Genomic DNA, 21,415 nt, shown 5'->3' with positions numbered 1-21,415 from the left:
ATTTGTATTCATTGTGGAAAAAATATATGTGCAGAACATCAATTTAGCAGTTGTGAAATATGTAAATCTTAATCTTGACTTAAATATTTTCTATTGGTCAGATTTGTTTATCATATTATTTTTACTACTAAAAAATGGTTATTTTTATTTTGTTGTTTATTTGTTAGTCATACTCTTATTTCGGTATTTATTGTAGAAACATTAAACTGTCATATAATAAAAGATTTAAAAATGAAATAGTACCAAATACATTTTTTTATTTGTCATATTTGAGTAAGTTTTATTAGGGTCAAAAGCAACCCCACGTTGTGGTTTATGTTCCAGTTCCCTCACGTTGAGGTTCTAGGGTTAATACACTATATAACATAAAACAACCAGATATTCTTGTAATGTGGAAGTAAAGCTGATGTTAAATTTAAAATAAACTTTCGGGTGTTATATTAAAAAAATAGCTTTGATACGGTATTTGTAACTAATTTTAAAATGTGAAGCTTACAGTAGCTTTCTACTTTTGTAAATAACTTTTTTTGGTATGCTCTAACTACAGATATAACGAAATTTGACACAAAAGTTGATCATCCTGTATATTGTAAACGATAAAACGGTTCGTTTCCATCCCACTACAAACAATTAAAAAATAATTTGGATTGTTACTTTCTATCGATTACGCTAACATAGCATTTTTTAAATTTTTTTCTCCTTTTTTTACTGGTACAAATTTTTTACAACTTTCTTTTTATGTCTTTTTATGTTACAGGAACTCGTGAAAATATTTAACGGTAGTAACTTTATGGTTAGTGGATTATCTGCAGAAATCGCATTGTCTCTACTTGCCAATGGAGCCAGAGGAGAGACACAATATGAATTGTTGGAAGGTTTGAGATTACCCTATGATATAGAAAATGTGAATAAAGCATACGCTAATATAACATCTCGCCTTAAAATAAACCAAACACGGATCAAACTGTTATCAGCAAACAAAATATATTTAGCTCAAAACTTCTTAATTAAAAATCAATTTCACGATATTGCTGTTAAAATTTATGATGCAGAAGTACAGAATCTTGACTTTAATAATTCAGAAGAGGCCGCTGACACGATTAACGACTGGGTTGATCACAAAACTAACAGCAGAGTTCAAGATTTCGTTGATTCTAAAACGTTGAAATCTAACACAAAATTAGTATTAGTCAATGCTTTATACTTCGCGGGAGAATGGAAAAATCCTTTTCCAATAGATAATACTGCTGATCTCACATTCCACAGCTCACCTACTGAATCTAAAGAAATCTCCGCAATGCATACCGCAGCATTCACCAAATATGCTTACAATGACAAACTTAAAGCTGCATTTTTGGAGCTTGAATTTACTGACGGAAATTTTAGTATGACATTTGTTTTACCCGACAAAATAGATGGACTAGCAGCTGTTGAAAAAAATATCGCAGAATATTTGGCTCCTCAAAACATGAAAATAAAGGAGGTTCTCATCACACTGCCCAAATTCAGAATGGAGACAGCAATTAATTTTACATCCATCCTAGAATCGGTATGTTTTAGGTATATTATATTTTTTCTCACAAACACAATTTTTATTACTTGATATTTTATCTAAGTAGACAAGGCGAAAAGCTCAGTTTCGATCGGAAAAATATTTCCATGAGATTTCTTTGTATAATCACTTTTGTGAGACGCCCCAAAATAAGCTTCAAGAGATCGCCAAGCCGAAAAGTTGTTCAAATTGTTTTAAACAATTTTAAATTAACCATTTTGTACAAAACAGGTCTCTTAAATTTTTATGTAAACTTAATCGTTTTCGAGTTATTACCAATTTAAGACTGAAAAAACGCAAAATCATGATTTTCAAGACTCAAAAACACAACCAAAATATTATATTTTTGAGTTCACCAAGGATCTAAATTTAAGTTCAAACCTTGTTCTATGATTTTCGATAAGTATTTTGGGCTTACTATGGACAAAATAAGGCACACACTTTTGCTTGTATAATATTTCATTATACAAATAAGCGCCCAGCCTGCAATACACACTTCATTAGATTAAGTTTTTCTTACACATATTAGATTTGTTGTAAGGTTTCTATTAAGTGGATCGTTTTCGAGTTACATAATACATAATTTCAAACTGAAGAAAACGTAAAATTACGATTTTTAAGGTCAACATATTCGTTTCACAAGTAAAAGATATTATTTTTAAAATCATTTAGTGCCTAAATTCAAGTTCAAGCCTTCTTCCATCAGCTTATGATGAAAATTCTGGGTTAATTTTTGTAGTTTCGGACGACCCTTTGAACCTTATTTTGGGGTATCTAATGAAAGTGAATATGTAAAAAAATCTCATGGGAATATTTTTCCGAACGAAACCGAGCTTTTCGCCCTGTCAAATAGCCTTGTATCGATATTGACTATTTTTTAAATAGGTTTTACTATGATAAGTACGTTTTTTCTTAAATAATATTCGCGAAGAAGGGTTCCATGACGTACACACAATCAAATGTATATGGAGTTACCTGTTTTAAACCAATATTTATTTCTTGTAAAAAAACTCGTTATTGTTAAGAAAAATAAAAGTTTTCATTTTAAATAAACAAACCAAAATAAATAAACTAACTTTTCGTTCAAGAAAAAATTAAACTTTAACGGAATAACGGATGTACAGAGGAGAAAGATTATTGGTCTTGTGGATCAAGGAATGCCTAAGAGGGATCTAGCTGCAGTGGTAAGCGTAACACAGGGCGTTGTGTCAAAAACCTATGTAAGGTGTTTAGAATTAGAAACGCTAAGAATAGACTAAGACAAAGTCGCCAAAAAGTAACAACGGCTTGCCACTATCGCTTCGTTGTCCAAGTGTCTAGAAGAGACCCAACAATTTCTCAACTGCAGCTCCAAAGGCAAAAGATTAACAACAGAGGAAATTAAAAATGTGTGTAAACAGCTGAAGAGGAACAAAGCACCCGGACCAGGGGATATACTCGGAGAATTGTTTAAGTACGGAACGAACAAATTGTACGAATGTCTTCGACAACTATTTCAGGAATACATAAACACAAGCGAAATCCCTACGGAATGGACGATATCATACCTCAGTACTATACCTACATACAAAGAGTGATAAAAATAATTGTAAAAATTACTTTTCTCCTTAACCCAGATAATAGAAAAAAAGATAGCACGGAATCAAGAGTTTCATATGTTGTTCATCGACGTACGGAAAGCCTACGACAGCGATTTACTAAAGAAGCTGTGGCAATCAATGGAAAGCACGAATATTAATATAGAATCAATAAAAGCCGCCAAAGTGCTATATAACCAACCAATAACAAAAATAAAAGTAGGGACACAAATAACAACAGGGTTTATAACATCAAAAAAATTAAAGCAAGGATGTTGCCTGTTTCCACTTTATTTAAAATATTTAAACTATATGGCACGAAAATTATTTAAAGAGTATGATATATGGAGTCTTGAAGTAAATAAAAAGAAAATTGAATACCTGTGCATTGGAGTAGAACAAAAAGATCTCATATTAGACGATAACACCACGATAAAGCACTGCTGTGACTACAAATATCTAGGTATCACTATTTCACAAGATGGAACATTAGACAAAGCCATAAGAGAGAAAAATACTTCAGGGAGAAAAGCCATCACAATGTTAAACAGCGTTTTATGGGACCAATCCATCAGCAAAGAAAATAAAAAGAGGATATATGAGACTATAGTAAAAAGTATCACTTTGTACAGCTGTGAGGTATGACGACTGAAAGAAAGCACACTGGCAATGGTTCCAGGAAGATCTAGAAGAGAAAGGATTAACAACGAACGCATTAGAGAAAAACGAATACCAAAAGAAATATTAATATGGCAACCAGAGGGCAAGAGAAAACGAGGTAGACCGAGAAAAAGTTGGCGCGAAGAAATAAATAAAGAACTGAGAGAGAGGGCCATAGAAGAAGACCTATTGAACAACCGGACTAAGTGGCGATTGAAAATCGGAAAACGGCGGAGAGCGTTATAAACCGACAAGAAACGATAAAAACATATCCCTAAAAACAAAAAAAAAAAATTCCTAAAAACCGCTAAATTTAAACTTCTACATTTATTACGAGTTGTTATTAAGTTTTAAAACACTGGATTATGAATCAATTACATTGATTTCAGCATTTTGGTTAGTGGAATAGGTAAAAATGCTGACCAAGACTCTGGCCTCCTAAATTAAAGGGTATGAGTTCTATTCTTTGCACTAACAACGGCATTTGCATTTATAAAAATGACAACAAACAAAATGACAAGTCGCCATAGTTCTGTGGAGGGCACGTTGGCCCCTCTAGACTAGTGTATATCCACTCTAGTTTCCTGAATAATCCTAAAGGATCTACCCTGGAAAAATTGCCATACGATAATATTATTATTCTAGTATCTACTTAATGTTATGCTGTAAGTTTCCAATCTTTCTTTTCATTTCTTGAGCCCTTCTCAGGGCGTGGTAATACTCTTAATATTATTAGCTAGCTGTCTCCATTGTCTGCGATCCTGTGTCATATAAGGTTTCATGTAAGGATTTTCCCATTTGGTCTGCCCATCGTGTTCTTTGGAGATCTTCCTCTTGGTCTTCGGCTTTCTACCTTTCCTTCTATTACCAATAGTTCCATGGTCGACTGGTTCCATTTTTTAATCTACATATACCATATTTGTTTCTAAGTCCTTGGCTATTAATTTTTATTGACTCTTTTAGACAAAACAGATTATCAGAGGAGGGCTTTCTTAAACAAAAGCCACTTTTCACACTTTTTACATGTAGTTTATAGCCATTATTCTTCTGTAGTTGGAGCACTTTCTTGTGTCACATTTTTATGAATATTTAATATCTAAGCCGTTTTTCATGTTGATCGCATTTCTTTTCCTCTCAAGGAGCAACTTAAAACAAAAGCGAGAAGCGGTACGTACTATTGAGTCTGATCCGTATTTTAAAAGATCTAAAGAAGGTCCTTTATATCCCAACGCTAGTTTATTTTTCATTGATATTTGAAAGTGTTTTATTTTGTTTATAACCCTCTTCTATTTAGTACGTAGTCCTTTAATATTTCGGGTGCCCAAATGCATAATCTTTTTTCATTTGTCAAGTCGTCGTTTGTTATGTTCACCTGATTTTAACTTTTACTAGAAATTTTGGTGGTATGTTTTTCATTAGAATTGGGGTGCTTGCTCTATATCTTAACACACAAACTGGAGGACAAAGGTCTCTTCTGCTTAGCAGATTTATTTTACTTTTGCGCCCGAGAAAACTCGTCTTTAGGCGTTCCCGTTAGCTACCTAAGATACAACAATTGTACGCCATATATTTCCCAAAACTCCAGTGTAGGAGCAGAAAATATACTGTTAGAAGAACATTTTTAATTTTCAAGTAAATAATTTTAAGGAAATAAAACAAAAAAAAATTGCGAAGAAGGCATATAGTGTATTCGTCAGAGATATTACCTCTAAAAATCATAAGAACAAGCTAAATTTTGCTAAAAATGTCAATTTTGAGACCTTAAAAAAAGATAGAAAAAAGTTTTTCACTTTTACCCTCCGGCTTCCTCCGAAAACCTACCACCATTGGAAGGAAAAAACGGAAAAAGTCGATTTATCAAGAATCTGTACGCCGTAGAAAAAATTTTTCTAATAAAAAATGTAGCAAAGATAATTTTAAACAAAAATGTTTATTAGCACTTTTTCCGTAGAATTAACCGTTCTCGTAGAAACAACACTCGAAGGGACTGGTGATTTTTAATGTCAGGTACGCGCGTGAAATAAATTTTTAATAAAATTTATATCAACTCGACAGTAAAAATTCGATGTCTTTTAATTAGGGTGTATATAGGTGGTTTTATATTTTTCCGCAAATAAAGAAAGTTTAGATGAAGGTGTTAGATAAATAAATAAACGTTTAGCGATTTTTATCATTTTTTACGATTCTTATGAGATCCATAAAATGTATCACTTCCATTGACTGGTTACTATGAAATTTTTGTTATTAGAGAGCAATCTTAAAAAATATAGCCTGAAGTTTTGATTTTAATTTTTCGTAACAAATGTGAGGCATTTGAAATATGCCCAAAAATGCTGAATATAAACATTCACATCACAAACGATCACACGGTCACGGGAAATGCTTCCACGAATATGGTATTTTCTTCTTTCAATACCCTGTCCGATTATCGAACGTTGGCGATCATATTGGCAATAATAACTTTGTTTACGGAGGCTCTAAATAAATTACCGGTGGTCTCTTGATACCATTCTCTGAGATTTCGGAGCCAGGATGTTCTTTGTCGGCCTGGGCCTCTCCTTCCGGCGATCTTACCCTGTATTATGAGGTGTACAAGGTTATACCTCTCTGGATGTCTCATTACATCACCGAAATATTGTAACTTTCAAATTTTTATCGTTTTTGTTATTTCTGTGCTCTTTTTCATTCAATGTAAAACTATTTCATTTCTTATTCGATCAACCTAACTTATCCGTAATAATCGTCGATAAATCCGCATCTCAAAGGCCTCTAATTTTTTCATTAATGTCTCTGTAAGGGTCCAGCTCTACATACCATACATCAATGTGGAGAATATGTAGCAGCGTATTAATCTGATTTTAACGTTTAACGTAATATCTCTATTAATATGAAATTTCTTTAATTTATAGAACACGGCTCTAGCTTTTTCAATGCGTATTCTTATTTGTTTTTATTTATATCCCAGTTATCGTTAACGTTTGCACCCAAGTAGGTAATATTGTGGACTCTTTCTTACTCTATTCCATACGCTCTGATGTTCGTTGGTTGTAACTCCGTTTTGCTGACAACCATAAGCTTTGTCTTTGAAGTATTAAGTTTTAGCCCATATTCATCACATTCTTCGGTTACCCTGTTTATAAGTCGTTGCAGTTCTTCTTCATTGGAGGCAATAAGTACCGTGTCGTCTGCATGTCTGAGATTGTTGACATTAATTCCGTTGATTTTAATGCCTGTATCTTCAACTAAGGCTTCTTTGAAAATAAATTCCGAGTAGATATTAAAAAGTAGAGGCGATAGAATACATCCTTTCCTTACTCCACGTCGTATTTCGACTGCTTCCGTCGTGTTGTGTCCAGCTCGTATGTTTGCACATTGATGCCAATACAAATTTTTGATAATACGGAGGTCTCGGTCTTCAATTCCCAACGATTGCAAGACACCTATCAGTTTGTCATGGTTTACTCGGTCAAAGGCCTTTTCGAAGTCGATAAAATACATATATACTGATTATTCTATATCCCTAAATCTTTGAACCATGACCTGCGAACTGAAGAGTGCTTCTCTGGTTCCGAGGTTGTTTCTGAAACCAAATTGTGTTTCACTTAGTTGTACTTCTATTTTGTTGTAAATTCTCGAGTGCAGTATTCTTAGAAAATCTTCAGTACATGACTCATCAGACTGATAGTGCGATGATCGCCACACTGTTTGGCATTTATTTTTTTCGGCATCATTACAAATGTTGACAGTAGCCAGTCTGTTAGTATATGTCCTATTCCGTATATTTTATTTTTAATAAAAATAGTGTATATTAATAAAAATTATTTTAATAAAAATAATGTAAGCCTTTAAGAGGCTTACAAGAGAAGCAGAACCTTATCATCGAGCAGTTTGATTATTTCGCTTGCAATTTCATCTGAACCGGTTGCTTTCCTATTCTTTGATAGTTTTATAGCTCTTTCCATTTCATCGAGTGTTATGTTTGGTCCAGCCGATATGTTTTTGATTTGAATTTCTGTTCTATAGTCATCAAACAGCTCCCTAATATATTCTTTCCACCGCTCTAATATGTCTTGTTCATTGACTATAATATTTCCTTGTTTATCAAGTAAACTACTTGCAGTCGATCTATAAGTTCCAGTTATTTCTTTCACCTTTTTGTACATATTAAACGTGTCATTCTTTTTCTGCAGTTCTTCTATTTCAAAACATTTGTTGCTGTACCATTTTTCTTTTGCATCCCGGATTTTTCTTCTAATTTCCTTATGAATTTTATTGTGTTCTTCAGTGTTTTTATTTTTCTGTTTTCGTCTGCTTTCCATTAGTCCCAATATTTCATCAGTCATCCATTGTTGTTTGCTTAATGCTTTTGAAATGATTCCAGTGGTCTTCGACGTTGTGTGTTTCTTTCGATTTTTCGAACTTTTTTTTATCTCTTGTGTAAATTCATGACTATTATTTTGAATACAGTCAGTGTTTATTCGATTAGTCGGTTGTTGGCGTTTTACTATTTTAAGTTTGAGTTTTACGTCACTGATTACTAAGAGTAAGAGGTATTAGAGTTGCTAATACCATTATAATATAAAATGACTAGATGTAGTTGTAGATGTAGATGTAGTTGAAGTGTCGTTTTAAAAAACGCACTTGTGTAATTAAAAAGAAACAGTTTTAAACATTTTAAATCGTTTGTAATGTGAAAGTTTAAAGTTAGCATTTTTTCGGCCGAAACCGAAAAAATCGAAATTTCGGGCTATGAATTTTGAAGATTGGCATTCAATATTGGAAATTTCATAGTGAAAGATAAATAGAAGTGATACGCATTTTGATTTTTGTCGATAGATCAAGAGATATCGAATTTTACAGTCGAGATGATATAATTTTTAAATAAATTTGATTTCGCGTGAATACATGATAAAATCACATGTCGCTTCAAGCGTTGTTTCTAAGAGAAGGATTTGTTGTACAGAAAAAAGGCTAATTAACATTCTTGTTAAAAACTATCATTCTCTCTCTGCTACATTTTATATTTGAAACATTTTTTTTCTACGGCGCGGAGTACAGATTCTTGTTAAATCGATTTTTTCCGTTTTTCCCTCCTTTCGGAAGGGGGATTTAGGGAAAAGTCGGGAAGTTGAAGTAGTTAACTTTTTTGCATCTTTTTGGGGTCACAAAATTGACATTTTTAATAAAATTCAACTTGTTTGTATGATTTTTAGAGGTTTGGGGGTATTTTCGTATCCGACGCGACGACTGGAGTAATAAATTTTTAGAATAAATAATATTGTTAAATTGGTATGTAAGCTTTAAGATTAAGTGAAGCATGACGTAATTTAACTAACTTTATTTAACTTAAAACCCACTTAATTACAAATATTACAATTATTACTAATTACATTAATAATTATCGCTTAATAGAATTCTCACTGATGCGTAGACTCGCTAATATTAAGGTGGGTACACATATGCGAGCCGAACGGTATACGTACCGTACGCGTACAGATCCTTGAAAAATATTCTACATCGTACTAATCGCATACTTATCTCGATCCATGGAAAGCGACAAACCAACAACGAACACACATGTGCGAAATGATTCATTTTATTTATAATTTGGGTACTGATTTATGTTCCTGTTTTTGCTTATTCAACAAAAATAAAAATATGTACAATAATCAGTTTACTGTTTTCTCACGTCTCTCTAGGAAGGAACACGTCATTCACACAATGTCGATTTGATGACACAATAAAAATTTTCGCTGCGTCTAGTAAGCGCCGTCCAAACTGAAAGACGAGCTTCCTTTGAAGTCGTGAAATAAACCGCAACAATTTGGTTCGCGACGAGTCACGATAAAACAGTACGCAAGCAGTTTTTTCTGCCATACACATTAACGAATATAGCATTCACAAACGGTTCGCGAACAGTTCTGCTCGCAAATGTGTACCCGCCTTTACCGAATATAGCGTTCGCATACCGTATGCATACCGTTTGGCTCGTATATGTGTACCGACCTTTAATCTCAGAGCCCGCTCCTGCTAGCTCATACAATAAAAACAAACTTTCTCCAAAACAGCTGGCTGTGCGACGCGCGACGGTCGAATCATCGGAAAAATACGGAATTCTCGAAGGTCATCTCTTTATCGAAGTTTGGCGATGTGCTTCTCTAACGAATTGGGCAGCAATCTTTATTAGATATTGGTTCATACTATTTACATATGAGAATTTCAGATATACTATTGTATTTTTTTTAATCATATTATTCAGCATTATATAGGTATTAAACTAAATAAAATTAATCCTTTTTCAGTTGGGCATAACAGATATATTCCACGATGCTGACCTTTCTGGAATCGCCGATAATAAACTTGAGGTCTCCAAGATTGACCAAAAGACATACATTGATGTTAACGAATATGGTGCTGCAGCTGCAGCTACTACAGCAAGTACGTATATAGTTAATTTGTGCATAAATTTTTAGAACGTTAAATAGTACGTTTTTAATAGTATTGATTGGAGTAACAAAAAAAAAATTAAAGAAGTTTCTGCATTTATTCCCAACACTATTTTATCACTTTAATATTATTATTACCATATATTTTACCTTAACTAGAATAATTAAAGTCGTATGTCCCAACGAAGTCCAGTTTCATTGTTTTTAGTTTAACGATCTCCTCTGGTTTAAGCTTTAATTGACCAGTGAATAATTCTCACCTCACATCACGTAGCAAGTTAGAATTTCATGAAATGTGTATGGAAGTTTCTTTTTCCATTTTGCATTTTCTGCACCATTTATTCACTTGTTCATATGTTTACCGATTTATTTTCTCTAGCCATTTTTATGGATATTTCCTTAAACGACAATGTCGTCACCATTTTGGTGACCATTTTATTTTTTGCGTTTATTGAGGTTCATCAAATTGTCCCCCAAGTTTTTTTATCTGTCTTATTACATTTATTTAAAATAGCTTTAGTAAAACATGGATAATATTACAATACTTAATACATCTTTAACTGAGTGATAACTATAAACTACAAAACTCAAAATACAACTGTTAGAAACTATCAACAACATCTGTTTATATTATTACACTTCTTGAAAATAACTTTATTGAACACCAACTTGTTTACAATACTTTAACAGACTGACAACTACAAACTTCAAAATCTCAATTAAAACTACTATTGTACACTGTCACAAATATCTACTTATATGTATTTTCTGACGTTCCAAACTTCATTAGACATTTCATGAATTTTCAATGTCATCTTAGATGTTCTCTATTCTCCGTTCACAAATTGTTGAGAGCACGAAATAAGCCTCAAACTCATTAAACGGTCGTAAATCATAGGCGTTCCTGAGGTGTTTATTCATTAAATAGTAATATAATGTTTTAATACTGTTATATATAATATTAATAATATTTTAATACTAATATATTTACCAAAAAAACAATTAAAACTTTCACGGCTAATGTTGGTTATTATATTATATTAATAAAAATAAGAATTTAACCATTAAAAATTTTGTAAATAAGAATACCTTATCTCTTTGGATATTTCAATACTAATCTTCGCGTTTAATCACTTTACTAAAAACCTGAAATTCATATCCGAAAGTACTATTCGTTGCAAGATAATTAGGATGGAATTCCCCAGATTTTTAATAATATAATTGGTATAAAGATGCCGGCTTTGACCACGTGCCTCGTCTGTTCAGTTTACATTCGAAACTTAACTTGAAAGGGTGAAGTTATTACGAAATAAAACAATTTTTTTGTTTAGTACGTTTTTGATGGCATGTAAGTTACGGCTTGTCGATGTTTCCGCGTCTACGGCAGTAATTAGCGTCTCGAATATTTCTTTTGTGAATTATATGCAGTGCGTGAGTGATTTTTTATTGCATGTACCTACGAACATATACGTAACTTTCGTTCGTGCTCGTTTTGTTGGATTGTTTGTGATGGCTTCATCATCAACATCATCAAGTTTTACACTGGTACTGTTGCGTACAGTCAGTAAGTCTGTCTATTCACCAAGAGAGAAGACTATTGTCCTGAATGTTCACGTTGCTCTGGTTTCTCAGAATCCCACAAACACTGTTCGCAACATAGTCGAAAGTTGTGCCAACATGACTGGCGTAGGAGAGTCGACTGTATAGAGGTTCCTATAAGAAAGAAAAAAACACGGTATAGCTAACCCAAACACAAACGAACACTTAAAGAGAGGGAAAAAGCCTATTGAAATTGATGAATTTGCCAAAAATGGTATTCGAAGGAAAATTCATGGATTTTTTTCAAAAAAGAAATACCAAATCTAAACAAAATTTTACAAGAAGTTAGAGACGACCTGGATTTGGATCATATCGGACTAACTAAATTGTGGCAAGTTTTAAAAGAATTAAATTTCCGGTGGGAGAAATCAGACCGAAAATCACTTTTGATTGACCGGGAGGAGATAATATGTTGGACAAGAAATTATCTAAGATCCATACGAAAATTCCGGGCTGAAGGAAGGCCCATCTTCTACCAGGATGAAACGTGGGTAAACTCAGGTCATACTCTAAAAAAATTTGGTCAGATAAAAATATATTAAGCTCCAGGCAAGCCTTTATGGAAGGTTGGTCTACTGGTATCTCCCCACCTTCTGGTAAAGGCAGTTGATTAATAATTTCTCACATTGGCAGTGAAAAAGGATTTGTTAGTTGGAATTTCAGTCCAAAAGCACAAAAGACTATCACGAGGAAACGACAGCTGATGTTTTCGAAGAGTATTTTGAGCAGATGAATGAACACATACCACCAAATTCAATTATAGTATTAGATAATGCACCTTATTATTCACGACTAGTATGGAATGATAAAAGCAGAACTTTTAAAAATTGCCCGGCAACACAAATCTAAGTTCAAGAAATACGTAGTTGACAAAATGGCGGAAAGGCGAAACATCACAGTCCTTAGACTTCCACCCTACCACTGCGAAATAAATCCAATTGAACTAATTTGGGCACAAATGAAAAGTTATGTGGTTAGAAAAAATAAGTCATATAAAATACAAGCTGTACGTGAATTGTTATACAAGTCCTTACAGCATATTACAGACATGTAATAGAAGAAGAACAAAAAATGTGAGATCTTGATAACATAATTGATGCGACCGTAGAGACACAACCGCTAATTATTAACTCTCAAGACGACTCGGATTCCGAAGTTGATCCTATTTATTTTGAATTTGAATAGTTTTCTAATCGTAATTATATAAGGTAAGTAATAGTAGTTGTAATCGTAAGGTATTAGAGGAAAGGCGCAAAATGTCGCCTGTCAAAATGTTCAATGTGTTTTAAATGTATCCATTTTTTTTTCAAATCCTGAGAAAACTAAAAAGTATTTTTGAAAAATTTAAAGACAGAATGAAATATTTATTAGAATAAATAAAAAGTTTTTTTTGCATGCAATATTTTCCATTTAAAAGTTATACTATATTTTCTCCTTTATTTTCACCCCTGTTACATAACATATTAAAATAAACATTGTAGAAGCTTTCAGGGACTTTCTGCCCTCAGTAATAATGTAATCTTTCATTCTGCGTTTAAATTTTTCAAAAATATTTATTAGTTTTCTCCGGATTCGAAAATAATGGATACATTTAAAACACATTGGAAATTTTGCCAGGCGACATTTGGCGCCTTTCCCCTTAATTAAATAAATGTATCTTTTACAAATGGCAAGAAACTTTTTATTTTTGAATAAAATAAGTAAGTTTTATTAAAAAATACAATTTACATAAGTACAATTTAAAAAATATATTTATTTAGTTCAAATAAATGTTTCAATCATATACTCTACGACACTGGTCGGTCATCTGTAACCATTCAAAATACTCTCGTAATAGGATTATAAGGTATTGTATTCCTTCAGATACAAGGTGGGTTAGCCGAAAACATCTTCAACCGTCAGTTTCAGGTTGGTTTTTACTATTATATCGTATTACCTATCCTCTGTGTATTTCAGTTCTCTAATTAGGGTTAAACTTGTAGTGAGCTATCGACAAATTGTGAACCGATTATAACTACTTCGTCATTTTCGACAAGGGACGTTTCTATGTGGGATAAATCTTCCCGAGCTTCGTACTGCTCCCTCGTTTATAGTTATTCGCCATATAGGAGATATAGGCTAGGATAAGTGCTATTGGATGTCGTTTTTTTAATCTATAAAGGCATTTTGACAATATGATGTCCAGTCAAATCCAGCGTTGTTTTCAGTTAGTCGATAAAAGGGCTTAGAATTGCGACCAAAATCTTAAATAAATATTCGGTAATATGAACAGAGTCCAAAAAAACTTCTGATTTCATTTTTATTTTCTGGTTTAGGCCAATATTTAATATGATCTTCTCTATGAAATAGTGAACAATTCTTGTAATTTAACTTTAAATTGGCATTTCTAAATCTGTCAAATACCTTGCTTAAGTTTTTCAAATATTTATCAACAATTTTTGACATAACCAATATATCATTAAGATATACTAGATTATGTTTTCCAGGTAGGTCCTCTTAGACGTTCAAACGTAGTTAGAGCATAACATAGATCAGATGGTAGAACCTGGAACCTATAGACATCACAGCCAATTAAAAAAGCTGTTTTGTTTGATCATCAGGATGTTCTTCTACTTACCTGTAGCCACTTTTTAAATCTAGGGTCGAAAACCGTTTATACATCTGATAAAATGGTTAGTGTATCATCGATAGGTACGTAGCAATGGACAACTGTTTTTAGATCCATCTTTCTTAGTTACTAAGACTACTGGTGAACACCAGGGCCCGAAGCTTCTTTAAGGATATCGACATTTATTATGTCTTGTATTGTGTTTTCAACTTCTTTTTGCCTAGCAAATGTTAATCTTCGTGGGCTTGACGAGTTGTTAATCAACATCTGTTTATTATATATTTTTTGACGTTACACACTTTACTAGACATTTTAGGAATTTTTATTGACAACTTAATATGTTAAAATTCTTCATTACTTCTTCTGCTTCGCTAGGGAACTTTTTCTATATAAAATAAATCTCATGGAACTGTCGCTACACTTGTTCCTTCTTTATAGGTAACAGCCTCGAATAACTAAACTATTAAGGATCGAGTGAAGCCGACAGGATGGATCAGTTCCATGATATAACGCTAGTCTCTTGATATAAACTACCTTGGGTTAACTTCTAGATGCGGTAGATTAGATGGTTTATTTTCTGCAGGACGGTATACAGGCCTTTCCAGTTATGTTAACGTTTCGGGAAAAGTCCTGTCTTACGTGTGGAATTGTATAACCATACTGGGTCACCTTTATTGGATATTGTACCAGTAGCATGCATTTCGAGCCTGGTCTTGGCTTTATCACATTGAAGCTGCAAACTTTTACAAGCAAACTCGTAGACTTTTTCTATATTTTCTTTCAAATTTTTAATGTATGCAGGGATGAACATTCTTCTTCGCAGGGAGGCAATCTTCCGATAATGAGATCTTGAGAAAGCTTTATTTTTCTTCCGATGATCATCATCGATAAAGAGCTTTATGTTCGGAACTTCTATCGGCTATCAGAAATATAGGAATTAAAGTACCCCAATCTTTTTGATTTTCAACGACGATCATTGAAAGGTATTGAGAAATAGTTATTATATCTTTCAACCATTCCTTCTAATTAAGGATGAATGTGCGTAGTGCGAGTTCTCTTAATACCCAAGATTTTCATTAATTTTTGCCATAATTCTGATTCAAATTTTCGTCTTTGATCAGAATGTAAATCCAAAGGAACTCCATGTCTTAAAATGATGCCTGTTATGAATGTTTCTGCTACTGTACTCGCTTCTTGATTAGAAATTAAAAACTAGTGTATAATATTATTAAAACAAAAGAGTTATTTTAAATTTAAAAATTTTTTTTCAAAATATATTTAAACTTGTAACTACACCCAATCTTCAGAGAGAATGAATTTAACTTCAGTAAGTAAAATCTTATGTGTTAGAAACTTGCGACCGTGTCCATGCGTAATGTAATACCTTTTAAAAACAGTCAGTCACCCACCAGAGATAAAAGTGGCCGATTGACATATTATGTTTATGCGGTATTAAGCGACTTTAGGCAAAGTTTGAGATAAAGAAGAGCATATATACTTTTAAAATATATTGTATAATTTGATCGCGTTTTTAATCAAATAAAAATTATTTTAAATAATTTCAAATTCGGTTCGAAGGACCATGAATAATAATGATTGTATTATTTACCTGTGAGACTCAAAGGCAGATTTCCAACAAGATGGGCAGATCAAATGAGGATTGTGGTAAGAAAATACCCACATGAAGCCGTCTCCGTATGACACAGTATAGCACCTATCGAAAACAAGTTAATAATATTTAGAACGTTATCACGCCTGGACAAGAACTGAGAAAATAAGACGGAAAAATATCACATGAATGTATTTAAAATAGTACATTTTATGGTAGGTGTACCACTAAAGGTCAAACTTGGTTTGAAACGAAAAGTCAAGAAAAAAAGAAAAAATTAGAAATAAAGTCATAGTTGATAGTTCAAACAAACTCCCCCCAATATATTTTTTATTTATTCGTAAATAATAATAATCTATGGTACGTAATGAATAGTAATCTCGATAAAGATCTGAAAATTGTGCTTATGGTTACAATTATAAAGTAATTTACATTTTAGGTATAAAATAAATATATGTGTCATTACCCGTTGGTCATAGTTTTGCATCTTTTGTTACATTTTTTTTTAATAAATAATTGCTTTCTTGCATAATGTCATTTAACGTAAATTTATTTTACCTTCTTGTTTAATAATTTTTTTCTGAAACAAATACTACCGTACTAAGGATAATTTATATTCAAAGTAAATATCACTTTTAATTTTTGTTAAAAACTACTTCGAAGTAAACTAGAACATTTTGTCAAGATAAATAGTGGTGGTTAGATTGACTATTACGTCTATTAGACTGTACCGTTTTTGAGACGTCTGTGATTACGGATTAAAGTTAGGGTTTTGGTAAATATATTTACCTCTTTATTTTCAAATGAAAATACTTTTACTAAAAATCAAATAGTTGTGGAAAACATTTTAATTTGTTTATGTACGGTTTCCATCCATTTCTAAACATTTTATCAAACATAATTAAATTACAATCTGCATTCCCAATGATCATTAGGCTAATTTGCTTAATGTGTTTATGATCTTTGTAAGCGGTTATATTATATTTTACCTCCCAAGCACAAAAATTAGAAAGTTTCTGCCATATTAATCTAAACTCAGTATATTGTAATTCAAACGTGTAGTTTCAAGTGACCATCATGCGTAGACGTAAGTTGGATATTGATGAAATAATTGCAAATGTGCATAAATACTTTACCATGGAAAGAGACAATGGTGTACCTTTAAAGTCATTATTATCTATAAATAAACGCGTTTGTGACACAATCCAGATAATTGAAAGTAAACTTAAAACTGTAATAAAGACTATCAGAGATTTTCAAGAAGATCTAACTGTGACTGAGTATCACAAAGACAAGAAAACAACTCGTAAACATTCTAGAAGCAATGATTATCTGATGGAGAAAAAGATAAGTTTCTGAAATTAAGAGGACTAGCCTGTGGAAAGTGTTTTAGCCTGTGTTCTCTCTAGCCTGTGAGAGATTTAGGATTTAAATGCAAAAAAGAAAAAAATAGGTTAATTTTATATGAATGAAGTAGTGTCATTCACAAACGAATTAAATTTTAAAGAGAATTTGCAAAAGGTGAAATTAAAAGAATTTGGCAGGAAGACAGCATAAAATCAATAAAACACACAAATAGTGAAGGTAAAAGACAGATCATTCGTGATACAGGAGGACAAGAAGGCTTTATAGAAAACGCAGATTTAATTTTTTCTTAAAAATCAAAATTTGCTGATTATCATGAAAACATGAATGCAGATATGTTTGTTAAATGGCTTGAGGAGAAACTGTTATCTAGTCTGAGTGAAACATCAGTTATAGTTTTAGATAATGCACCTTACCATTCAGAAGATTTTGGAGAAACAACCAAAACAGTCGTGGAACGTACCGAGCATAAAAAATTGGTTAGTTAAAAATAATAACAATTTTCCGAAATACGTCTTCAAATCAGAGTTACTGGAAAAACCAACAGTTTATATAATTGTTACCGCCATATCACTGCCAGTTTAATTCTGTTTATCACATCTGCGGTATATGTAAAACGTATTATGATTATCACGTTGGATGCAGTGGATACAGTGACGATGCAGTTAGGGAAATGTGACAAGAAGCTTTTAAAACTGCAACTCCAGAAATATGGACCAAAACTTTAAATAAATTAATAAGTGAAAAATTAATAGAAGAGTGGTGGATCCGGGAAAATAAAATTAGTGAAATTAATCCAGTGATTATAGATTTACATAATGATAGTGGTATTGAATTAAAGACGGTGATGATGATTTATAAATTTAAATAATCAGTAAGTTCACTATTATAATGTTATTTACAAAATAATTGTACAGCAGCTTTTTTTTTAATTGCTGTATTGTCAGATTCCAGTAAAAGACTAAGAAGATATCCATTAAATTCTGACAGGCAACGGTGGAGGAAATCTTTTTTGGACATCTACGTCACGGAACAAGACACCCCGGCATCTTTAGGCTGAGTAGGATACTAGGCCAGAAGACCCCAGAGTAGTGCCGGATTAACCGTGCTACGGCTAAAACCTTAACCACCGTTCCAGAGAAGTGGTTTTGCAACTCAATGAACAACTAAAATAAAAAACTAAAAATTTATAAATAACCATACCTATTATCGTAAATCAGAAAATGTTTCAGATGTTAGGCCATAAACTAATAAATAATATTAACCATAAATTTAAGATCCTTGCTTAATTTCCACCTCTGTCCTACTGCTTATTTTTCTTTATCACTTAAGAAATCAGACAGTGTACTTCTCTCCAATCTTTCTCTCCTCTCAACATTATGTTTACAATGTTTCTTTCATCCAGCCCGAAACCCATTCGCCTCTCGAAATCTCCGCACTCATTTGCCCATCTCAGGCAGTTAAAAATGTGGGCTAGAACGTCCGGTACCCCATAAACAGTACAGTCTGCCGAGGTAGATTTGCCTATTCTATTTGTGAAGGTGCCAAAACTACCATGTCCGGTCAGAAACTGCATCAGGAAGTAGTCTAGTTTCCTGAACTTACATTCCCACCACGGTCTCAGATCGGGAATAAGTTCCTTCGTCCACCTTGCCTTTCCGTTATCATTCGCCCATTCTCTCTGCCACTCTACTATCGTTCTTTCTCTCTCATTCTCATCTATATTTACATCCATCCTCCTCGCATAAACGATCGGTATCACCGCTCCAATGACATATAGAGCCTCATTTGAAACTGTCCTATTCGCTTCGTACGTAACCATGGTACCTTGACACGATGCCAGCGTGCGTAGCGGCGAAATATGGCAAAATTGGACCTATCTTTTTACGCATAAATTTGACCAAAAATAGGTACAAATACATGTTGCGTATTTAATTGTACAAAAAGTAGTAACAAAAATAGTGAGTGTAGTTTTTATAATATGTTTCAAAAGATTATATATAAATTAGAGAAAACACAAAGACGGATTCGTGCTATTAATATGAAAAAGTAAATATCACAATTATTTTATTTTTATGCAATTGAAATAGGAAAAATGAAATAATTTACCTTAAATGATATTTCACAAGCCATCTGCAGTCTGCCTGTTGAGTTTAGCTTTTATATCACAACTTTTACTATTATTGTTTTTAATTACATGCTCTTCCACATGGAAAACTTGATTTGTTAGTACTAGAAATTTCTCTTTCTTTGCCGTTTGGGGTTGAAAAAATAAATTATGATTTATATAGAAACTCAGTTTTTAATACTACATTTATTTTGTACATACACTTAAAAAATATAATTAAAAAACTAATTATTAATAATTGTCAATTTTGTATGTATTTAACATATGTTTAACCTCTAAGTGGGAGGTCCAAAACTGTCAGATGAAGGCGGTAGGTGTCGCGTCAGTCACGCACGGAGCGAATATGCGCTAGATACACTGAGGAACATTCGTCTTTGCGAAATCTTCATCAACTTAGCCTATTTCGCAGTGTTTAGTACGGTACACCACACGGGGGCAGCGTAGGTTACCACCCCCTGGAAAACTCGATTTAGCACATTCTTTTGGTGCTACCTGGGCCTCCAATGTTTGGCATCAGTCGTATCAACGCCTCCACATTTTGGTTTGCCTTCTCTACCATCTTTTGGATGTGTATTCCGAACCTTAGTCCTTTCGACAACCAGACTCCCAGATACTTAATCGATTTAACCGGTGCAACCACCACAACTTCCACTATAAAGCAAAGAGATGATTTTTCCCGGCTCCCTTTGAGATCTAACACCACAGTTTTCTGAGGCGCTAACTGTAGATCGTTCTCTCTGATCCATCTACTAATTCGACGCAGGGCTGTGTTAGCCGCATTAGCCATGTAAGTTTTCTGCCTTCGCATTCAGTGCGAGATCATCGGCCTAAGCTACAAAAGTGCATACCCTTGGCATGTGTAGGCTTAACACCCCGTCGTACAGGATGGGACCTAGTAGTGAACCATGCGGAACACCCTGCGACAAACTGATGCTGGTATCTTTTTCTTTTACGGACCTGTCAGTAAAGTATTTGTCAATTACGTTGACCAGGTACTTACTAACGCCTAATTCTCTCAGCCTGGACATGATTTTTTCCCATGACGCCATATTAAATACATTCTTGACGTCGAGCAGGATGAGAGCTTAGATAACAGCAGGTTAACCATTATATTTATACATTTATTATTAGCCAAATAAATAATAATATTTAAAATTTCATTTTAATTTTTACTCCTTATTTTATACAAATTAACTCAAAAATATTCTAAACAAAGTAAGTAATTAAAAAGATTATGGAGAACCCCAGTGCAGTTTACCGTGCCTTTTACTACAATGAGATTTTCTGCGGATTTCATTAAGCGTTTAGAGGTATTATTTGGTTGAATGTACTGTACATATCTTTATTGTGTTAGATTAGTACATTATTTTCAGACCATAATGTATGCTCTTATTTATTCAACTTTGATAATTTGGGTTAATTTATATAATTTAATAATTTAGGTTACAATAATACCGCTTATTGTTTTTGTCTTTATCTTATATAACCTTATAGTGTATATATTCTTTTTCTATCGCTCTAATTTCTCTTGCATCCTACTTTAGTATATCTATCTGCATGAGTTGGTTAGTAGTATCCACAATAAGATTTTACTGATATCACAAAACAATTTAGAATATAACCCAGAATTCATTTCTCTTTCTAATAAGCTTAACTGTTTTAGTTTCCGTTGGAAATCGTCAAAAAGGCTTTCAAAGAACATTTAAGGCTGACCATCCGTTCCTATTTTATATCAAAGAGAATGATCTTGGTGAAGTACTTTTTGTAGGAAGATTTACGAGTAAATAGATTGATCGACTATACGTGAATATGTCTATGTATATTATTAAACATGTATTTATATATAAATAATAAATGTTTTTGTTATTGAA

At 32.9% G+C, this 21,415-nt stretch overlaps 1 protein-coding gene across 1 annotated transcript in view; it reads left to right on the top strand.

Annotated features, from left to right (window-relative positions):
- LOC140433426 (serpin B11-like) overlaps positions 1–21,415 on the top strand; it is a 43,529-nt gene extending 22,114 nt beyond the window's left edge. Inside the window, exons 2-4 of the mRNA XM_072521436.1 lie at positions 758–1,549; positions 10,092–10,227; positions 21,208–21,415. Coding sequence (XP_072377537.1) covers positions 758–1,549; positions 10,092–10,227; positions 21,208–21,332 — 1,053 coding nt within the window. The 3' untranslated portion in view covers positions 21,333–21,415. The remainder of the gene's footprint in view (positions 1–757; positions 1,550–10,091; positions 10,228–21,207) is intronic.

Source organism: Diabrotica undecimpunctata, chromosome 2, assembly GCF_040954645.1.
Source record: "Diabrotica undecimpunctata isolate CICGRU chromosome 2, icDiaUnde3, whole genome shotgun sequence".
In the NCBI taxonomy this organism is placed as follows: Eukaryota; Metazoa; Arthropoda; class Insecta; order Coleoptera; family Chrysomelidae; genus Diabrotica; species Diabrotica undecimpunctata.
This window is presented reverse-complemented; position numbering and strand designations above follow the sequence as displayed.